At 45.2% G+C, this 22,390-nt stretch overlaps 1 protein-coding gene across 13 annotated transcripts in view; it reads left to right on the top strand.

Moving 5' to 3' along the window:
* The window catches only part of PPIP5K1 (diphosphoinositol pentakisphosphate kinase 1), a 54,202-nt gene that overhangs the window by 13,526 nt on the left and 18,286 nt on the right, over positions 1–22,390 (top strand). For 11 of the 13 annotated variants that reach the window (XM_064517749.1, XM_064517748.1, XM_064517746.1 and 8 more), the window contains 16 exons: positions 239–340; positions 1,598–1,684; positions 2,131–2,206; positions 2,728–2,837; positions 3,884–3,969; positions 4,413–4,541; positions 5,564–5,685; positions 6,455–6,637; positions 8,976–9,117; positions 9,767–9,990; positions 11,117–11,244; positions 11,754–11,868; positions 13,334–13,441; positions 14,781–14,897; positions 15,273–15,437; positions 16,608–16,698. In XM_064517749.1, the coding sequence (XP_064373819.1) occupies positions 239–340; positions 1,598–1,684; positions 2,131–2,206; positions 2,728–2,837; positions 3,884–3,969; positions 4,413–4,541; positions 5,564–5,685; positions 6,455–6,637; positions 8,976–9,117; positions 9,767–9,990; positions 11,117–11,244; positions 11,754–11,868; positions 13,334–13,441; positions 14,781–14,897; positions 15,273–15,437; positions 16,608–16,698 (1,985 nt within the window). The remainder of the gene's footprint in view (positions 1–238; positions 341–1,597; positions 1,685–2,130; positions 2,207–2,727; positions 2,838–3,883; positions 3,970–4,412; positions 4,542–5,563; positions 5,686–6,454; positions 6,638–8,975; positions 9,118–9,766; positions 9,991–11,116; positions 11,245–11,753; positions 11,869–13,333; positions 13,442–14,780; positions 14,898–15,272; positions 15,438–16,607; positions 16,699–22,390) is intronic. The other 2 variants (XM_064517750.1, XM_064517756.1) reach the window with 1 other exon arrangement.

The raw sequence follows: 22,390 nt of genomic DNA, 5'->3' as shown, positions 1-22,390 counted from the left end.
CCAGGTGTGTCTTACAGGACACTATTGGATGCTAAGCCCAGCTGCAGTGTTAGTGATGCAAGTGCCTGTCTCTTTTGGGTGCTCTAACTAGCCCATGGTGTGTTAGATGTCCCTGCAAGGAAGGTGAGGAGAAGCTGTCTGTGGCTCTCCTCAAACCTTTCACCTGGACCACAGGGGAAGAAAAGGAGAACTGAGAGAATGGCATTTCATATGAACTCTGTGTTCTGATTTCTTTCAGAAACATAATCATGCGTGAATTGGCTCCCCAGTTTCATATTCCCTGGTCCATCCCAACAGAGGCAGAAGATATTCCCATTGTCCCCACAACTTCGGGCACCATGTGAGTACTTGCGAGCTTCTCGAAAGGATCCCTTTAATGGCTACGTGAGGGACAAAGTGCGAGCCATGTCCAAGAGACATGCATCACCCAGCAGCAGTTTTCCCCAGCAGCTGTGTTGGTTGAGACACTGAAGACATGTCTGTGGGAAGTTCATTTATGCTCAGGAAATGGGCAATAGGTGGTAAATGAGTTGTAAGAGTGATGAATGCAGAGGAGCATTCTTTGAGGGAATTACAGAAACTGTTCATGGCTTTCAGGAGGCCTCAATTTTCGATCAGCACAGGGAAGGGATTAAGGCATCACTCTACCTGGCTCACTGGAACCACTGTTCTGTAGGTAGCTGCTCAGAGCAAATGGGTTTCAAGCTGCCGGTGAAATGGGTGGAAAACTATTAGCTGAAGTATTCACATTGTATGTGCACTCGTAAGGCTCCATTTGAGACTATTGGCCATACTAGTCTTCCACTACAGAAGGCTAAAAGATGAAGGCAAAGATTTCTCTGTGCTCCTGAACATGCTTGCATGAAGTGAGGAAAAAAAATAGTTGCTACAGAAGAGGTAAACTGAGAGCATGTGTTCATCCTTCCTGTAACGTAGGATCATTTGGATAAAGTTGGCAAATGCAAACACTGCATGCTCATGGGGCTGCTGGCTCCCATTATAACTTGTGACAGTGTAACTGATAGAATCAACCCCCATTTGTCTGGGATCTTACAAGAGAGATAGGTGGATATTTTAATATCTGAAAAAGCAAAGTCATATAGCCCTTCTGAAATGAGCCAGCCTAACTACTGGTTCCTGCAAGTGGCTGATTGCTGCAGAATCTCTCTATGTACAGCTGTTACTGGTTGATCACAGACAGGACCCTGACTGTATAATCATTCTTCAGGACCAAGTCGATTTTTTCCTATGTCCTTCCAAGCAGTGCTATGAAGATTACATCAGTTGGGCACGTTAAACTGTGCCTTTCTTGGAAGAAGTTTGGTACAATTCAAAATGCCGTATCTGTAGATTCCGTAACATCTAGCCTGGTTCCCATCTGCTAGAGATTTGGTTTTTGCTTGTCGTAGTACGATGCTGCGGTGCTCATGAGCCTGGTCGTGTCTGCACCACTTTGACTGCTCTTGCAGCCTTAGCACTGGTGCCAGTTTTAGGCTGGGGGGATTTCTGTCGCTGATGAGGGAAGCGACAACTACTTTCTGGTGGTAATTCTGGAGCTTACGGATGTATTTGAGAGGTGTATCTTGTTTTTCCCCAGGATGGAACTTCGTTGTGTTATTGCAGTCATCCGGCATGGAGATCGAACTCCAAAGCAGAAGATGAAGATGGAAGTTAAGCATCCCCGGTAAGAACCAAGGCAAGAAGACACTGCACTGTTGGGAAATGAGGAGGGCCCACCTGCTGAATCCATAAGTGGAGCAGAAGGGCTGAGTACATGGGAGGCAGTGTTTTTCCATGGTTCCATTCAGGAAATGCTTTCTGCTCCGTTGAAGGAGCCTTCTTTTCCCATACAGATCCTGGCACCTTCTGTGCGAGTGCTGGAAGAAAGAGCGAAGGTTTGCTAGGTGCTGTAAAGTGAAGTGCCTCACCAAAGAGAAGCTAGTGGCTACTTCCTTTTCTTACCTGAAGCTGAACACACTTGTTCTGGGGGGATTTCTGAAGCATAGGGAGGAGTCTGTGGGCCTACTGGTTCTCCTTGAAGAACAGGGCATGAATGCATGTGTAGGGATGACCATCCTTGTAGCACTGGAACAGCAGAAACTGGATCAGGGTTCTTTGTTGTCTGTTCAGGTTCTTTGAATTATTTGAGAAATATGATGGCTACAAGACAGGGAAGTTGAAGCTGAAGAAACCAGAGCAGCTACAGGTGAGGGGAGCCCTCTCTGGGGTTACTGTGTGAGAGATGCAGGTAATGCGGATCCCAGTGCGAGGGAATTCTTCGGGAGGGTGGAAACCCTTAAAGGGGCAACAGTCCATTGCACAAACACTTCCTGTGTCATCCCCTACCCCCTGCGTACGCAGCAGGGCAAGAGCATAGTGGAGACTGCTCCTGGCTAAGACGAAGATGGTAGAATGGGAACAGCCTTGCTGCAGCTAGCCTGTCTGTTGTGGTTGCCTTCGGTGAGAGAACACTCCAAGCTGTGAAGTGGGGAGAGTTTGAGGCATCTGTTTGGTTCTGAACAGGGCTGGAATACAGGGTGAGGATGAAACTGACTGGAACGTAAAAGTTTGTCCTGCTCAAGCTGTGTCTTATGAAATAATGTGTCCTTAATGAGTGTGTATGTGGTCCTGATGCTGGGTGGAGCCTTCTGGAGGCCTTGCAAAAGTACAGTGGTGAGTCTGAACCAGATTTGCTGGACGCTTGAGACAGTGTCTGCTTTCCAACAGGAAGTGCTGGACATTGCACGGCAGCTTGTGGTGGAACTGGGAACACAGAGTGACTGTGAGATTGAGGAGAGGAAATCCAAACTGGAGCAGCTGAAGAGCGTCTTGGAGATGTAAGAGCTAATGTCTTGAGGCAACGTGGGTTTGTCTCAGGGCTGTGGGTCAGCAAGGGATAACAAGGAAGATGCGGGAAAAGGAAGTGATGTAGAAGCAAGCTGTGCTGTTGATGTCTTGGCCAGCTGGTTCCCCAGAGGTCAGACTCCTGCATCCCCTTTTAGCAGCTATACATGAAAGGTGCCATGCTCCTAACTTTTTCTCCTTGGCATCAAAACGAATGGTGATTCTTGTTCCAGATGTGTGGTTTTTAGCTAGAGAACTCAAGATGAAGCTGAGCTTCCATTGCTGCAGGAATGGAACTGGAGTCTTATGGGGACCACATAGATATGAAGTGTTTTGATAAATTTGAAACAAATGTGGTTTTACATGAGGTTGTTCTGGTGCCAAAAGTTTAACAAAAGGCACCTTGGGAAACATGAAAAGATGTTTGTGTCCCCTTAGGTTTCATACAGCCAAAAAAAAAAGACAATGTGGTAGCGTTGGCACGTTAGAAGCATAAGGAGGGTTTCCAAGAGAGCCATAGTTCACTGCATACACAGGCAGTGTCTGTGTTCATGCCATTTCTGTGGAGCACTGAAGATGAATTTTTGCCATGATTCCTTCCCCTGCTCTTTCCTCTGATTAGAGGTGTAGGTATATTTGTGCTTATATGGCTGGTAGACTGTTTTTACTGTAACTTCATTAATTCACTTATTAAAGATGCAAATAGAAATTATCAAAGATTGGTTAAAGACCCTCTGGGATATGAACGCACACAATGATGTCAGCTGAACAGAGCAGACAAGTAAATGAGTCTGAATTTTATTGGTGGAGGAGCGGGTTGGGCTTTTTTAAAATTTCGTTTGGCTCTTTTGCATGCTGGCTCACAGGTGTACGTTTATGTGGTGTAATGTTTACGTCCTTTGACAATAGCGTTGCTGGAGGAAGTCAATGCCTGTAAATTTTTTTTTTTTTCCCCCCTGCATGCTGCCTCGGGAGCTCTGGGAAGGGGTGAGTGGAATTAATTTGGTTTTATTTTTTTTTCCCCCTCTCCTTGTGACAGGTATGGACATTTTTCTGGCATTAACCGTAAGGTGCAGTTGACCTATCTGCCTCATGGGCATCCAAAAGCTGCAAGTGAAGATGAAGGTAAAGAAACCTGATGTTTCTGCTGTGATATTAAAGCCTGGTGTTCAAGAGTATGCAGCTATCCCACCAATACAGGCCTCTGGAGATGAAAGGAGAATTATTGACCCATGTCTTGTCTTTGCTGCTGTCCTGAGAAGGGCTGGAGAGATGCACAGTGTAGTGTACTGATACACTCTGGTTGGTGCCACAGGGTTTATACTTCTGATTTCATGAATGTCAGCCTGTAAATACAGGTGGAGCTCCCATAGCTTCAAACGGTAGAGACTCTTATTTTGGTACTTGCTGAAGCCACAGAAAAGGCCAGATTTGGTTCCTGTGGATATTGAGTCAGCCAGTGTTGAGAACACCCTGCAAGTGCTCTGATAGTTTCCCCACTCATGCACCTCCCCTCCCCAAAGCTCAGCTTTGCGACCTGCTGTAGTGAGTGCCTGTTTGCCTCCTAGAAGCTCGCAGAGAGTCTTCCCCATCTCTTCTCCTGGTTCTGAAGTGGGGTGGAGAACTGACACCAGCAGGAAGGGTCCAAGCGGAAGAACTGGGGCGAGCCTTTCGCTGTATGTACCCTGGTGGCCAAGGTAAGCTTTTCTTAATGCACCTCAGGTCCTGTGTGACTGCAGCAGAACGCCCAGCCGAGCTGACTAATTGCCAGCACATACAGACTTTCTGTGGACTGTGCAGCCTGTGAGACTCGGGGATCATTACTGTTTCTCTTCTTTTGAGCGGAACCAATAAAGATAAATACTTAAAGTGGGCTTGTACCTAAAGGGAGGGATCTTACTTTGCAGTGAGATGCTGTGTTACAGTTCCTGGCTAGTAGCTGGTATGTGGTTGCTTTGTCCGGATATACAGCTGACTTCTGTCTGTTCTCCCTTCCTGTCTAGTAGGATGTTTCTTGGATTTATGAGCTCAGTGCTGGGAGCAGTTATCCCATCTGCCTATGCACTGTGGCTGGGCACTGTGCGAACTGATCAAGGGATCTCAGGCAGCAGCAAATTAGTCACCACTGTTCTGTCTTTGGAGGGTCAGACTCAAAGCTGCATGAGTTGCCTTCTCCCATTACTGCTCTATATCCTGTGGTTAACTCAGCCATCATAAGCAAAGTAGTATTTCATGCCACAGGATGACTTCAGCTCTACTGGATATATTTTGAAAGACAGACTCCTCGCTACTGAATGCCTGTGACTGCAGTTCTGATGGCAGCAATACCTGCTTTTGCACAGAGAATGAGTAGAAGGAGGGAGTTTTTTTTCTGCAGCATTATTCTGCACAGTGGCATTCAAGCTTGCGGAGTAGTTATTGACTGTTGGGAGAGGGTTCCTGCAGAATTTGGGTAGCATCAGACCTTGGCTGGCAAATTTGCACTCTTTTTCAGAAATGAAACTTTCCCCAAGTTAAGCAAAACTTGAATCAGATTTTCAACCTTAATGTATTAGCTAGAACTATCTCTTTTGAAGCAGCCTAAAGGCTGGCTGTGAAAGTGATGTATTCTCTATGTAGCTTTGATACTGCAGGAAGGTTTATTTTCTAAGGCTGTGGGATTCTGTAGTATACTCAATTGATAGTTTTGCAGGTGTCAGAAGTCTGTTTTCCATTCCAGGTGATTATGCCGGTTTCCCTGGATGTGGTCTGCTTAGACTGCACAGCACCTATCGTCATGATCTCAAGATCTATGCTTCTGATGAGGGACGAGTTCAGATGACAGCAGCAGCTTTTGCAAAGGTCCTTCCTCTCTTTTGGGCATCTGCTAGTTCTGCTGCATAAGGCTTAAAATATGCCAGTTCTAAAGGAAAATTTCCAGTGATGAAGAAGGAACTGTCCAAAGAGTTTTCTCCTCAGTTGTGGGAGGGTTGAGGCGATATGCAAATAGCAAGTACATGGAGCAGTACTGGAAGTACAGTGTAGCTCCATATATATGTTGCCCTTGGTATCATGCCCAGGGTAGGAATCTGATAGGTGAATAAGTTATTTATGGAGTATTGCTTGTGTGTTTGATGTTAGAGCATATTTCATATTGCTAAGTATACAGTTCCTACACGATAAGAATTTCTTTAGTGACTGTTCAACTAAAGGGGTTATTCTCTGGCTTTTGGATTTAAAAAGGCAATGAAATGTCTGCAGTGCAGTGGGGGCAGGGGGAAGAAGAGAGGTTTGTTTGCAGTTAAAGCTTGAGCCAAGGGGAATCCTTTAATGACCTTGCTAGCTGTTCTTCAGAGCCTCTACTGTGTCAATGTTTTCCAGCAAACTAAGTTAGCTGCTCCATGATGGCCTAAACAAATCTGGGGCGGCTGTAGACGGACCCGATGTTTGGCTTAGAATAGTTCTAGGAGCATGCCAGAATCACTTCTGACTGTGGGTGTTCTTGCTGTAAGCTGCTCTTGAAGGGCAGTTGAGATTTCACTCAAGTTGCCTGAAGGCTGGCGGTGAAGCTTGCAGAAATGTTTGTTGCTTGGGATGCACGTAGCTGAAATCCTGTCCTGTGCTGCTTTAGGGTCTCCTGGCCCTGGAAGGAGAGCTGACCCCCATTCTGGTGCAAATGGTGAAAAGTGCCAATATGAATGGTCTCCTGGACAGTGACAGTGATTCCCTTAGCAGCTGTCAACACAGAGTGAAGGCACGGCTGCATGAGATCATGCAGAAGGATGCTCGGTTCTGTGAAGAGGATTATGAAAAGGTAAAGCACCTGCATGACCTTGAATCTTTCTGTGTCTGGAAGGAGAATAGCCTTCCTCCAGTGGTTTGAGATGCGAAACCACCTGCTGGTATGTGAACAGTAGTTTGGTCAGTCTGAGGTCAGTTCCAGTCAACATTATACGATATAAACTGAACTTAAGGGAAAGGGAAGGTTTTTGCAGGGTAATAGTCCTGCCCTTCTAGTGAAATCCTCAGTGTTATTCCCCTGTTCCCCTCAAGAATGATCATGGTACCGTCCTCTCCCTTTAGAAGTACCAGTGCATTTTATTTTTACGAGTATATTAATAGAAAATGGGTTTGACAAGTCTGTTTGATTAATATATGTATAAATATAATGTGATTGGTTGGCATTTGACCGTTTGTTTTGAAGATTTCCACTGCGTAGAATCACTGTTGGCTATATTAGAAGAAAGCTCCAAGCTGTTGTGAAAGTACTGGCTTCTTCAATGTTATACAGTATGTTCTCATATGGGTTAGAAATTGTAATAAATAATCCTTGTTCTATATGGATTTTTAATGAGGCACCTTCAGGAACCTGTTTCTTTGGTATAACAGAAAACAGTAACCAGCATAGACTGCTGGAGTGTCAGGAAAATAAGAGGGTATTCTGCAAAACAGCGGGTCCTGCAATAAACTGGGCACAGTTTAATGACGTTTTATGTATACTCTTGCATATAACTGCAGGGACAAAAAATGTGCAGGTCCAATGCACAGAATGGAGACTCTGTTCAGGAAGGCAGTGATGCTGAAAAGAGCGCTGGAGTCAGCTGAGTAGCTGCACAAGAAGACATTGCTTCTCCCATACAGCTGGGAGAAAATGGGTCCCCAGTGGCTTCTCTGCAAGATGGGAAGTGGTTCTGGGATAACCTGCTGTTTGGTAGCCCTCACTGGTTTATTCCCTCCTTTTTCCTCCTCCCCTAGCTGGGAATTTGGATTATTCAACAGCTCAGTGGAAGCGCAGCCCTGCTGCCAGTACCTGACAGTTCCAGTATGGGAGCCATATACACAGTGGTGCAAGCTGCTTGCTGCTTAGGTCAGATAGATTGCCATTCAGAGGTTAAAAACCAACTTTTGAAGCAGATTTAAGAAGGATGATTATAAAAGGAAGCACAATCAACTTTTGAAATGACTTGACATGGAATAGAGTGAACTTTGACTCTATGAATCCAAACTAAGTATCTTTCTCAGATAATCTGTAGTTGGGGAAATGGGGAAAGGACAGCATTTCACATGGCCTCATTTTTCTTTCACTATCTAATCTCATCAAGGTCTGTGTTGATATGAGGCCTGCTGAACATGCTTCAGGTGCCTGTTTGTCTTCCAGAAATGATTCCTCATCTTTTTTGTTGTCTAGCTAAATGCTCTGGATTTGATTCTGGGACCACTGTATGAGGCTTTGGCCTGTGATTTGCCTGTGGGGAAGCTAAGTGGTCATAATCTTCCTTTTAGATGTTCAAGCTGATGAATATTTGAGATCCTGTTTTTATGTTGTGGTTCATGACTTGTAGAGAGAAGATCCTGGCCCTGACAGTTGCTAATCCTCCTGCACCCTCTGCGTATGTCAGTGCTGGGGCTTTGAGCACAACAGCCAAATGCAATAGTTTTTGCTTGTCCTGAACCCACTGGCAACCACTCATCATTAATGCAGATGATAAAAAGCAGAGAGACTTTTCTGTCTTCGCCTCTACTGGGGTCTGTCTTGTTGGGATGTGAGTTCTTGTGGTTTACCGCATACTTCTTGGAACAATCTCAGTTGCTGTGGATGGGGAGTACATCTTTGCCAGATTCTAGATCCATTCTAGAAGATTTTGGGGGCACGAACCCTTTCATGATCCTGTCAGTGTCTGACAATGGCAGAATAGAGAGTGTGGGCTGCGTTCCAGCATAGCAACTAATAAAAGGCATTATAGCTACTTCTCTGGCAAGGCCCCAAAACACTATTTTTCACAGGCTCTGAGATCTAATTACAGGGCTGAAACCTATTACTATTAGGGAACATTTTTCACCTGGAACAGTTGTTTAAAACATTTGGGAGGCCCTTTAGCCCAAGCACAGAGAAACAGTTTATAAGCAAGGCAAGAGTGGGTCTTGCTGGTGAAGGGAGATCTGATCTGGAAGGAGGAGTTGTTTGCCATTTCTGACTTTGGTCCTGAGGCAGTTCTAAGATGCTGCCTAAGTATCTCCAGAACTAGCTTATTACACTCGACTGGGAACACAACTTTGTACCCAATCAGAAAGTATGGAAGTTGAAAGAGGCAGACATTTGTTCTCCCAGTCTGCAAAGATACTAACTGATCTGTACTGGTATTTTCTCTCAGCTAGCACCTACTGGCAGTGCTTCTCTGCTCAACTCCATGACATTTATCCAGAACCCAGTAGAGGTCTGTAACCAGGTGTTCACCCTGATTGAGAATCTCACCTCCCAGATACAAAAACGTCTGGAAGACCCTAAATCTGCAGGTGAGCGTCAGAACTGGAAAGGATCTGGAGCAGATTCACTTTTCCTTATATGGGTGCTTTCCTTATAGCTCCCATACACCACTAGGGCTTATGTATATGTCTTCTGCAAAGAAATTCTAGAGTGAAATTATGTACATGCTATTGATGTAGAAGCTCTTATTCTGCTTTCAACTAGTGTTCAAGAGAACTGTAATGTAAAGGAATTTATAAGTGCATCATGAGGATAAAAGTGAATGTAGACAGCATCAGTGTAGCCTGGAGGGTTATACCTGACTTTGTTCAAGCATTGCCTGGAGTGGGACTCAGTGCTATAAATGGTAAGTTTTTTCAATCTTGTTGACCTCTAAGAACTTTCCCAATGACAGTGCAGAGCCTTTAAAAAAGCAGTTGTGGGACATTCATACAATTTGTAGTGGACATCAGCCAAGAATCAAGTAGCTTCACTTTCCTGAAATATTTCAGAATTAATTTAGGGCTGCAGGTTAAAACACAGTGCAGCAGGTCCAGTGGCTTCCCATAGCTGGGATTCCTGTGGGCAGCATGACAATCAGAGGCCGCCTTTGCTAGAAGTCGGTCGTAGCAGCCATCAGGTCAGCTGAAACGCACATAGTCAGGACGTGAATGTGACTTTGTGTTCACTGTTGTTTAGACCTGCAGCTGTACCACAGTGAGACTCTAGAGCTGATGCTGCAACGCTGGAGTAAGCTGGAGAGAGATTTCCGCATGAAGAATGGGCGTTACGACATCAGCAAGATTCCTGATATCTATGACTGCATCAAGTATGATGTACAGCACAACTGTGCCCTGAAACTAGAAGGCACAGCAGAGCTCTTCAAACTCTCCAAAGCCCTGGCAGATGTTATCATACCCCAGGTACAGCCTGTCCTGCCTGACTGGGTAATGATGTCTGTGCTGCCAGTTTCCAACTCTTTCCCTGTCTGTTTTCTCTTGAGTCTCATGCGCATTCACTCTCAAGGCAGTGTATTGCAGATATTTCTCAGATATCTCTACTTGTTTTTATGGGGCCAAAACCATTTATGATATCCCCTCCAAAAGGAAAGACCTGGGGTTGAGATCAAGGATCAGGTCCTCATGATGCAAGGCTGGTTCAGGTGAATCGCAGTGACTCTGGCCTTATGTTTTGTTTCCTGGACGAGGATTCTGACAGCTTCAGGGTAATGAACAGGTGATGCAACAGCTTTTCCACGTTCATCACAGTGCATTGCAGGGCACATTCAAGCTGAATCTGTGTGCTGTAGCAACATTTTCTTCATACAAGATTGTATATGGGAAGAAGGATTTCTGCTTTAGAGTGAAGGCTTGTTCCAGCAGATCTAATGTCCTTGTCAAACTGGAACTTGCTCAGCTTGCAAAGTTGGCTTCTCACCAAGGTTATGCACACAGAAATGGTAGAGGAAAGGATGGCTACATGCAATAAATCTCTATATTCACATTGTTCTGTCCCACTTCTGGCATAAATGCTTCATATGCATGGGACAAGAGCTCTTACCAGCAGGGTCCAATTGCACTTAGGGGCTGAGATGGGCTTCTAAGCATTTTCATGCTCTTCTGGCTGAAATGTGGTTTGGCCATTTCAAGTTTTATCTTTGCAAATAGTAGGTACTATGCTAATGCATGTGCCAGGTCTGGATCTAAGAGTTTGTCATGAGAGAATGTTTGCTGACGGTATTTGCACCTCACAGCAGCAGGAACTCTGCTGACAGCTATGTCTAGACACTTCTTGGAAGTGTTTCTGTCCTCTGTTATCCTCCTTGATGTGTGGAACAATTAGAGAAAGGTGCTGAGTGGTGCTTCCCATTTTGGCCTTGCATAATTTTAGTGATGCCCGTGAACAGGACTGAAAGTCCACAGCCACTACAGTCATGTCACTGTGAACATGCAGAGGCTCTCAAAAGCCTGGGTGCAGGCAAACAGCCTTATTTTATTTGGAGATGTGGCAAAGAACCAAGGCTCAAGGATATCTGTTTTGTTTCTGTAGGAGTATGGGATTAATAAGGAGGAGAAGCTGGAAATTGCTATTGGCTTTTGTCTTCCTCTCATTAAAAAGATCCAGTTGGACCTGCAGAGAACCCATGAAGATGAGTCTGTCAACAAACTGCATCCCTTGTAAGGATCATGTTGCATGCTGCTGCTGGTGGGGGGGGAGAGCAGGCTTTGGAACAGTGTGTGTGGGAACCATGCCAGAAGACTGTACTGGTATGGGAGGAGGCACTAAACATATACTGAGGGACATACCAAGAGGAAGGCATGCTGGTGCTCCTAGAGCTGGAAAAGAAGTGGGAAGGCATGTCGCGGCTGCTGAGTGGGAGCCAAGCTGACAGAGAAGTTTAAATCCATTGTAGCTGGATGGTGGTGCATTCAATCCTGTCTCTGCAAGGAGAAGCAGATGCTGGTGTGGTGAGGCTACCTCTGCCCCACCGTGTGCCTTCATTAGGATACCACAGAACTGGCTGCTTCTGTGTCTAGTGCTCACACAGTTCATTCTGTTCCTACTGCTCTTTGGTAGTTGCTGGTGTGTGATTATCTAATTCTGCTAAGCATGCAGAGATGCTGCTGTATGATAGATGATAATTCACTGATGGATTGTGAGTAACATGGGGCTGATCTTGGTTTAGGTACTCAAGAGGAGTTTTGTCACCGGGTCGCCATGTTCGGACACGGCTCTACTTCACCAGTGAGAGCCATGTGCACTCTCTGCTCAGTATCTTCCGCTATGGAGGGCTCCTGGATGTAAGTGTCCCAACAGTGCTGCCAGAGTAAGCCTCCTTCCTTTTTTTCAGTGGCCCTTTCCAGGATGGACAGTGTGTGTCCGCAGGTTGTCCCTCTAGCCAGCTCTCCCGCTAATGATGCCTATCGGTGGCCTCCGGCCAAACTCCATCTCTGCTGTGTGTGCATGCTGCAGCTTACTGCCTTTCTGGCATGCAGGAGAATAGTTCTTCCTCATTCCTGACACTGCGTGCCTTGCTTGTATGGAGGCATGTTTTCTCCAAGAGCTGCCCTGCTGATTTTGGAGGAGTCTAGGTCACTTATCTGTAGGAAGATAACAGTGTAAGGCAGTAGAGGCTGAGGGAGTTTCTCTTTCTGCCTCCTTCAGCCATTTATTTAAAGGGCTTGGCCCTGTTATTTAGTGACGTCTATGAATTCTAAGTCAAAAAAGTCAGTTTGCTTTCAGAAGTGAGCTGGGGTTGCAAAAGCATAGAGAGTGAGTGCTCACTAAGAGACAGATGGCCCAATTTTAAGGGACTATGACACTTCAATCCAAGCTCTTCACTAGGCAAAAAGAAGTCTGCTCTTGGAACCTATTTCCTGATGGAATTGTCATGCAGGCCCTGAGAAAAGCTCAGTTTTAGGCACCTCAGTAGACCCTTTTGTTTGCCTTCCGGTTTTTAAACATGTTTTTTTCTGAAATGCCCTGAGAGTTAGGGCTTGTTAGCAGGCATGATTTGTGATGTCTGTGGAAGCTCACTGTCTGCAGGCTGTGATCATGCAACTACCTCTTAATTACTTGCTTACTTAATAAGACACTGCTGTTATTGTCCACTCCAGTGTCAGAAGATTCTGTATTGCCAGCACAGGGATATTAGGCTGCATCTGGGTTCGTTTGTATCACTGGGGCTTGTTTCATATCCGTCAAATGGTGGAATATTCCACAGCAGTATGTATGGCACTCTGGATATGGCCATTCTCTAGCAGTGCTGGAAAACGATTAGGGGTGGGCTGCCCTGCCTCATGGAGCTCAAGGGTCCTGGGTGGCTTTGCAGCTTTTTTTCTCAGCCTTGTGTAAAAACAGCTTCACTCAGTCCCTTTTTTCCAGTTCATCCCTTGTGCTTTCTTGTGATTTCCCTGAAACACTCCACTCTGTAGACCGCTGTTTGAGAATGACTGTGTTGGGGAACCTGCTGTGGATTATGCTTTTCTCCAATCAGCATGGCATAGGGGGCTTGCAGCTGGATGCGCTCAGATCTGCGAGTGAATTGTATGGGTAGCTGCAGTGTCCCTCTATGCAATTGCTCCTCGCTGCAAGCACCCTGCCCTCATTGCAAGGTCATTTCTCTTCGTGCAAGTTAAGCGAGATGTTTCTGTCCTGACAATGTTGTTATTGTGGAGAGGCAACGCCTCTCAGACCCATTTCACTGAATGCTGCAAGGTGTCTGCTGTTGCTTATTCCATGCGACTGTTTGTGTGTATATATCAGGAGAACAAAGACCAGCAGTGGAAGAGAGCCATGGACTATTTGAGTGCTATCTCAGAGCTGAACTACATGACCCAGATTGTTATCATGCTCTACGAGGACAACAACAAGGTGAGGGATATAGCTGTAGGGTAAAATCCTTCCTGCCATGATGCAAGGCACAGTCCCCAAGAGATGAGCTCAGCTGGGAAGTCTGTGACCTGAGTTCTCTCAACTTGTGAATAAAGATGTACAGACTGTTAACAAAACTGCTAGTTTTTGTTTTACGTGGGAGATGTGACCCAGTTTATATGTTACATGTAAACAGAATACCACCATGAGCAGTAATACCAAACTTGTGTAACTAACACTGCCTATTTTAAAGCATTTCCTAAAGTAAAACCATTTACTATTTCTTAATATTAATTAAAATAAACAATTGGAAAAAATAAATAAAAACAAATGATATTTGGCAGTTGTTTCAGGATGCTTCTAGAAATTGTCCAGAAATTCCACATTCATAAAAGGCTTTTTAGTTTAAAAATATGCTGATACATTCAGGGAATTATATAATGATATATTTAGGAAATAGTCATTTAGGAACAGCTAAAATGTGGAAACTGATAGTAATGACCATAAAAAAGTTCAGTGCAGAGTTGCTGGATAAGGTTTTAGGACCTGTACTGCAGGAGGTCCTAGTTAGCAGATGGAGCACTGCTTTTACTACATTAGCTGTAGAATTAGAATCTCGTGTTCAGAGAATTTATGTGTGGGGTTTTAATGGTAGAAGTGAAATATTTCCCAGGGATATTTAAAAAAAAAAAAGGGGGGGGGAGGGTTTAAGTCTAAATAGATCTCCTAGTAATAGTGTAAGTTTGTTGCCAAGTAGAGATGATGAAATTTTTGGTTTTAGATCATTAGTGGCAGAAACTGTAAAAGCCCTTGCTCCCTAAAAAACTGTGCAATTAATTTTTTTTTTAAATATTGGAGATAGTTGCTTAAATCTTGGAACAACCTGGATCTATGAAACTAAGAGCATAGGAGGGAAGGAACCAAATCTCTCCCTGCCCCCAAGTGTTGTGGTTTTGCAGCAGGGGTGGATCAGAAGGGGCATGGTTTAAGTGTGTGTGTGTGTGTGTGTGTGTGTGTGTGTGTGTGTAAAAATAAACACGCACACACACCCCCTATAGCCTGATCCTGTTTTGGTCCTCTGGTGGCTGTCGTTACGGAATAACAACAGTTTGAATGCCTCAGCTCTGTGCTGATAGGGGCTGTCCTTTTGGATGAGACGTAAACCCAAAGCCAGTTTGTTTGTGGTTGGTTTCTTGTTGCTTCTGCTTTCCTCCCAAAAGAATGTGCTTGGGATGTGTGCTGCACTGGCATGGCAGGGTGGCCTAGGTTCAGGTCATAGCCTGTGCCGACAGTGAGATTGATTATTTATTCATTTATTCCCTCTCCCTTATGTTCACAGGACCCATCTTCAGAGGAACGTTTTCATGTGGAGCTACATTTCAGCCCTGGTGTGAAAGGTTGTGAGGAAGAAGGAAATGTCCCCACAGGGTTTGGCTTCCGGCCTGCGTCAGCAGAGGTGAGCATGATGTCTTGAATATGAATGACGTAGGCTGCCCTGCCTGTAGGGGATGTTGTTAACTCTGATCCTAGATGCACCTTCGTATGCCTTACTGTTCTGCCAAGTTCTGGTACGGTCTAGTCTCCAGCAGCAAATCTTCTGCTGACCTTTCTCTTGCATCTGAAAACTATTACAGGGTTATGTTCCTTGCCTAGCTTTGAAGGCTGTTTTCTGGGCAGTCTTTGACAGTACATGGAAAACCAGACTGATGGTATTTTACTGAGCTTGATAGAGCTCAGAGAACCAAGCCTAGAAGGAATGCCCTGGGCAATGTTTGGTAAGGTCACGTGGAACTATAGCTGTCTGTCTGCTGCCAATGTTTCCTTACTGCAGAATGAGGACAAGAAAGCAGACCAAGGCAGCCTGGAAGACCTCTCCAAGGAGAAGGGCACTGATGAGCCAGATCAGGCACAGCAGAGGTCTCCACAGCCCTCCGAGCCAGTCAGCATTCAGCGGAGATCACCACTGATCAGGAACCGGAAAACAGGGTCCATGGAGGTAATAACGCAATGGGCGCTCTCAGTTATTCTAATGAAGGTCCCTTGCCTAGTATTGGTTTCCTGGGATTCCTCTTAACATACCAGAGTCAGAACTGATCCTGTGAAAGGATCTGGAGATGTTGAATAGGGATTTTGGAAGGCTGACCTACCAAACTCCTCCTCATTGAGGAAAGGCACAGGGAACGCTGGACAAGCAATTGGTGAGGAAGCGCTGTTGGATGAGCAAGTAAGTAAATGCTTGAGAAGCACAAGTACATTCAGATCACGTGTTGTAAAGGCATTAACCCGCTGTGAGATTGCAAGCAACCTCCTCACCTAACCATGATGACAGCTTTGGCTTCCCTTGGACTCCAGCATTTGCATCTCACTGTTCACAGTTCTTGCTCTTGTCTCCCGTCTGTGATCTCATGAGCATCAGAGGTGCCTGCTAATTTAGTGGGCTTATTTGCTGAGTACTTAATCTGTCATAGGGTTTACAATTGTCCCATTCACTGATCTGCTAAAGCAACAAAGTTTTTGTTTTTTGGTTTTTTTGGCAGTTGTGTTTTGTGGGTGTGGTTTTTTAGGTTTTTTTGTTTTGTTTTGCTAGCCTCACTTCTCTCCTTCAGGGCTGTCCCAGTGTCATAAGACTAGCTTCATAGTCAGCTGGCAGCTGACACTTTCAAGGTGCTCTAGAATTGCTTCTCATTCTGGCAGGTTTTAACAGGCATTTTTTGCTATCTGTTTTCTGAGCCAGTGAAAGCAGAGTTTCAGGGCTTGAGAGGTTTGTTAGCTGACTACATCTCTGTGTCACTGATGATATAATTTTGTATGCAGCACTCGGGAGCTCTTTGTAGCAGGCACACAGTAAGTTAAAGAGGATATATTTTTCTGCTTCTAAAGAAGGAAGTCTGTGTTGCAGTGATCCTAACAGGAGTCCTGGGAGACAAGGAGCTGAGTACACAATTCCCTTCATACTTCTGAAATCTCTGCTGTTCCACAACCAGATGCAAACCTGAAATTAAAAATAATTGAGCGTGCACTATCACAAGCTGAGCTTTACTCTTCTTGAAAAATATGATTCAAGGACATTTTTCTTTAATTGAATTATAAAGGCTTTTGAGATCAGTGGGTAAATTGGTTAGGAATCCTTAGGGCAGGGCACTGATTATACTATTTTTCTTTGCAGGTGCTTTCAGAATCTTCCTCCAAATCAGGAGGTTATCGCCTGTTCAGCACCTACTCCAGGCAGTCTTCTGAGATGAAGCAAAGTGGCTTAGGTACTATACTTGACCTGTACCCAGCCTGTCCTCCTGTACCTCTGTGTCTTTGTGTGCATTGGTCTGTCTCTCTGCATATATGTCTGGCTCAAGTTCCATGCATGTCTCTGTGTATTATGTCCTCTTGTAGTGTTACTGCCTAGATTACTGTGGAGGCTTATTACAGAATCAGAATAGTTGAGGTTGGAAGGGACCTCCGGAGATCATCTAGTCCAACCTGCCTGCTCAAGCAGGGCCAGCTAGAGCAGGTTGCCCAGGACTGTGTCCAGCTGGGTTTTGAATATCTCCAAGGATGGAGCCTTCAAAACTTCTGTGGGCAACCTGTTCCAGTGTTCAACCATCCTCACAGTCAAAGGGTTTTCTTGTGTTCAGATGGAATTTTCTGTTTTTCAGTTTGTGCCGTTGCCTCTTGTCCTCTCACTGGGCACCACTGAAGAGAGTCTGATTTCACCTTTGGTATGCCTATCCATCACACTTTTATAAGCATTGATCAGATCACCCCCTGCAAACCTCCTCTTCTCCAGGCTGAGCAGTCCTAGCGCTCTCAGCCTCTTCTTGTATGATAGATGCTTCAGTCCCTTAATCAATCCCAGTTGCCTTGACCTTTCAAAGATAATTGAGCGCAATCTTGCAATGATATCGGTCGGCTCTCTCAGCGCATATGGGTTCATCCTGTCAGGTCCCATGGATTTGTTCATGCGCAATTTGCTTAAGTGTCTCTAACTGGATCCTCTTCCATTTAGGGTAGGTCTTCCTTGCTCCAGACTTTCCCTCTGGTCTCAGGACCCTGGGATTCCTGAAGGTTGGTCTTACCAGTAAAGACTGAGCTGAAGAAGGCAGCATTCAGTACCTCAGCCTTTTCAGTCTCCAGGGCCCCTGTCCCAATTAGCAATGAGCCCACACTTTCCTCCACCTTCCTTTTGCTGCTTATGCACTTGTCAAAGCCTGTCATGTTTCCCTTCATGTCCCAATGTCCCTTCATGTCCCACAATGTCCCACAATGCCCCAAATGCAAGCTCCTGGTAAGCAGCAAACCTCCTGGCATGACAGCTCAGGCTGGCAAGTGGGGGCCTCCATCCCCCCGCAGCAGGGAGTCTCCCGGTGCTTCCTCCGGGTGTTCCTGCGTGGCTGGGGCTCAGCTGGCACAGATGCTCTGTTAGACTGCTCCCCAGCTCCTCCTCCGCTACGAGGGTAGTGAACCTTTTCCAAAGCTGCAAGTCTTCCAGTGGAGCGGGAGCCCTTCCCCTGGTGCCAGAAGTAGACCACTCCCAGCCTTCACCGTCGTCCAAGTTTCCACCTTCCAAACAGGCACAGATTCTGCATGCCCCTGCATTGCAGTTGGAGGTTTGGGCTCTTGAAACTGCAGGGTTTCAGAGAAGGTGGGGTCAGTCTCTTTCTCATCTTCTCTGGTGCTGCACGTTCTGCTGACCTCCGGCAGCTCCTTCCCTTGGTGAAGCTTTTCAGCTGCGGCACACCTCCTGCAGCCTAGAGCAACGTGTGCCCCTGCCTCAGCAAGAGGCCCCAGGCACTTCCTGCAGCCCGGGGCGTGCTGAGCTGCATCCTCCTGCTGCAGCTCCGTCAGGGTCCAAGCCTTTGATACTGCAGGGACAGTTGCTCCAGCGGCTGCTGGGGACTGTGCCATACCATCACTGCCGTAGCTGAGGACGTGTATGCTGATCTGAGCAGAGCTGCTGGTGTCTCCTTTGTGCTGTCCAGCCTGAACTGCTGCGCAAACTGCTGCATCTTTTCACTATGTTAGCTGCGCTTTGGAATTATTGTAACTCCTTCTGCGTACAGTCTCCTCCTTTGAGCTTCTAGCGACAGAAGAGGCACATGTCTTTTATAGTATGGGAGTGACGGAGCGTACTTGCGGATTAGCTTTCTGGTTCCATGACATAATCATTTGTTACATTATTTCTGAACTTAGCAGGAAGAGATGATTTTACAAGAGAACTAGCATGCTTTCTATTCCATAGAACAGCGATTTATGTGCAAAGCTACTCTTTATATAAGGTTATATTTCTACCTTTGATTTGTAAAGGGCCCTTGTATGGAACAGACCTGTCATCTGCGGCGGTGTTTGAGTGGTTGGTCCAACTGAGCTGGACTTCCCTGGTTAGCCATTCTTTGCATGGTGGCCAGCAGAAGAGAATATTTTAAGGCATTTGGTGTTTTCTGCCCACCCTTGAGAGTACTCGTCTCTGCCATCTTAACTTAAACTGTGGCTTAATAGTTGAAATTCTTCACAAAAACTTTTTGTGAAAGGTAAATTGATTTAGAAATTGAATAGCTCTCTTGTGTCTTGGGGTCCAAAGACAGCTGAGTACCTTAGACTTTGCAGATGACTAGTAAGCACCAGAAGGTGGAAATGTACAAGTTACACCCACTTTCTTATTTTTTTAAACCATTTTTGCATTTTAGCTTCAAGCCACAGCCATAGCTTTCCTGGCAGCAGTTCTGACTCATCAGTTCTTTATCCTTTGTTATTTGGACATCCTGCAATCAAGGGATTTCTGAAAGGCCTGATCCGTTCTTTGTCACTTGTGAATGAGCTGCTGCTTTGGAAGCTAATACTTACCAAGTTAATGGGATATTATTTGGAATGGTCAGGTAAATGTCCCTTGAGTCTGACAGCTATGTCTCCAGCTAGTTGTTAAAATCTGAGAAGTAATGGCTGATGCATATTATTTTCATAAAGACACAATATCCTTTGCCATGGTGGTCTTTTGAATATCCTTTGCCATGGTGGTCTTTGAAGGTGCTATTTCAAATGGTCTGTCTACTTATTGCCACCTTCCCCAGACCACTTGCAGGATTAAGGAAGCTGTTATAAACTGCCTTGCTTAGGCTTGAGGAAACCTGTGGTTATTCTGGGAATCCATGTGTGAATCAAATGAGAATTTCTGGGATGGCACACAGTCAAGGAAGTGCATCTGCTTGGAGAATGACTGAGTACATCAAACACTGCATGCAAACGATTCTCACTGGATATCTGAATACCAGAAGGCATCTGCTCTGGAAAGCCTAGATGTAGCAGCCTCTTCTGTGTTTTCGATAAATATCTCTCTTGGAGACAGATAAGGCTGCTACTGTACTGACCCCTTGCAGAATATTACTCTTCCTTGACAACAAAATCTGAAATCTGATCCCAGTAGGTTTACTTTCAGGTTTTTACCCGACTTGCCATGCTAGAAGGCCTTCGCTGATCACTCTCCCAACAGTTAAGATATGCAGAGGCAAAACTTTAGGGAGCGCGAGCTGATCTGTGGCAGTAGACCTCTAGCTGGATACTCAGTGCAGTCATTAACTTCCTCTAGAGAATCTCGCAGCTGCAGGCACAAAAGGATTGAGCCGGAGGGACCTGTGTTGCACCACCTGCCTGCACAATCGCTGGTCATTAGGATGTCTGAATTTCTCCCAACCTGAGAACTATTGGAAAGAATGTTGCACCTTTACCTGTAAAAGTCAAGCTCTTCCTTCCTGATGCCTCTCCTGCTTGATTTGTGGAAATCTAAGAAAGAATAAGGAACTCGCAGGAGCTTGACCTTTGGCTGCTGGTCTCATAGCTGTGTTATGAGGTGGATCATCAGCTACTACCTGCTGTTCCTGAGCTTTTCTGAAGCTGAGCCTCCTCTGCTGCTGCCTGACCTTGTCAATGTCTGCCTGTGGGGGAATGGTTCAGATCAAACCTCCTATGCTTAGGCATAAAGGAAGGGCTAGCAGGGCAGAGCTCCTATTATAATACCGGTGCTATACCTGCCAGAATTGTATCTTTGTCAGTTAAAAAAATGCTTTGATATATCTGTTTGGAAGAGGGGACTGCTGCAGCTTGTGTAAAGCAGTGCTTTGGAGTATGACACATTTTTATGGGCAGAATTCTTTGAATCCTTTTGGATTGTCTGGAATAGCATGTGTGCATCTGGTTTAAGAAGTCTGGGAATGTTTCAAAGCCTTTCTTTGCCTCCAAGAACACTTCAAAATGGGGGGTAGAATCCCTCCTTTCTTTTGGAGCGACGGAGGTGTTATGTTGCCAATGGTGAAGACAGCTTTGTGCAAGACTCCTTTTCCTATAGGGAAATAAGGGATAATTATTTTTAAATTTCTAAAAATTGAATACAGAAAAAAATATCCAGTGCACATTGTTATTTCTATCAAATATTGCTACTTTTTAAAATCCAAATGGCTAGTATGTTATTGTGTTCTTTAGGATGCATGTCGGTTTGTTTGCCTTGGCTACAGTGGTCTCCTGGAGTTCATACTAGGCAATTGCCATAGAGTCATCCCTGTAAAGCCTCTTCAGGTTTGAGGGTATTAACAAAATGCCTCTGTCTGCTGTAGGAGAACAGAAACACTGGGGTGTCCGTATCTCAATGATTAATGGCATAAAGTTCCTCAAGATAGCAAGTGAATGAAAATCTTCTGTTCCATTGTTTGTCTGCCAGTAAATGAGTTTTTTGGATTTTTTGTTTGTTTGTTTAAACCATGGAAAGGTGATTATGGGTGTCATGCTGGATGCTGTTTGACAAAATTTTGTTTGCATTCTGACAGATTCCAGTTCATCCTGAGACTGTACTGAGCTTCAGTTTAAGGCATTAGCAGGAAAGTTTCTAAGACTTTTGTATCAGTCACCCTGCAGGCAAGATTTCTTTGCCTGTTTGTCTAAGAACACGTACATGCTGGTCTGTCCTGTAAAATGCTACCAGCAGTGTTTACAGTGGTGTAGCAGCTGAAGTTCAGTGTATATGAGACAGTTCTTTGAGTTGCTCTCTTGTTCCAAGAAACAGGTACCATCAACTTAAACTGAGCTTGCACATGTATAACTTAAAGCTCAGGATGTGTGGTTCCTCTCCAAAGAGGATCTGTCTAGAAAGCAGCTTTGTAGAAAAGGAACTGGGGGTCCTGATAAGCAGCAAATGAGCGTGAATCAGCAGTGTGTCCTTGCACCAAAGAAGGCCAACAGCATACTTTGCCGGATTAGCAAGAGTGCAGCAAGCAGGTCAAGGGAAGCAATCCTTCCCCTCTCTTCAGCATTCACAAGAATGCATCTGGCATAGTGTCATCCTGTCGTGGGCTCCCTACTGCACGAAGGACATGTTCACGTGGGCGTAAGCCCAGTGAAGGGCAGTGGAGGTGGGTAGGAGGCTGGAGCACACGACCTATGAGGAGAAGCCGAGAGAACTGGGCTTGTTCAATGTAAGAACAGAAGCTGAACAGAGGATGTAGATCTTAATGCTGTCTTCAGCCACCTAAATGGGAGGTTATAAAGCAGACAAAAACAGACTCTTCTCAAAGGTGCGCAGTGATAGGATGAGAAGTGACAGACAAGAGTTGCAGCGTAGGAAATTCCAATTAGCTAGAAGGAAAAGAATTTCCGCCATGAGTACAGCTGAACACTGGAACAGGGGCCCAGAGAAATTGTAAAATCTCTGTTCTTGGAGATATTCAAAACCTGACTGGACAAAGCCCTGAGCAATCTCATCTAAGTTGGCCCTGCTCTGGGTGGGTGGGTGGAGAGAGGGTTGGGAAAGAGATCTCCAGAGGTCCCTTCCAACCTGAATCATGCTGTGATGCTATATTTTAGAACCCAGAGATGCTCGCAATGTAGACAGGCTCTTTTTAATAGTAGTAACAGTTTCATTATTCTAGTTAAATACAAATAGGCAGTATGTCAGTTTTTTGCCTGGGTAGACAA

Source organism: Dromaius novaehollandiae, chromosome 10 (assembly GCF_036370855.1).
Source record: "Dromaius novaehollandiae isolate bDroNov1 chromosome 10, bDroNov1.hap1, whole genome shotgun sequence".
Taxonomy (NCBI): domain Eukaryota; kingdom Metazoa; phylum Chordata; class Aves; order Casuariiformes; family Dromaiidae; genus Dromaius; species Dromaius novaehollandiae.
The sequence above is the reverse complement of the archived record's forward strand: the minus strand, read 5'-3'. Positions and strand labels throughout refer to the sequence as shown.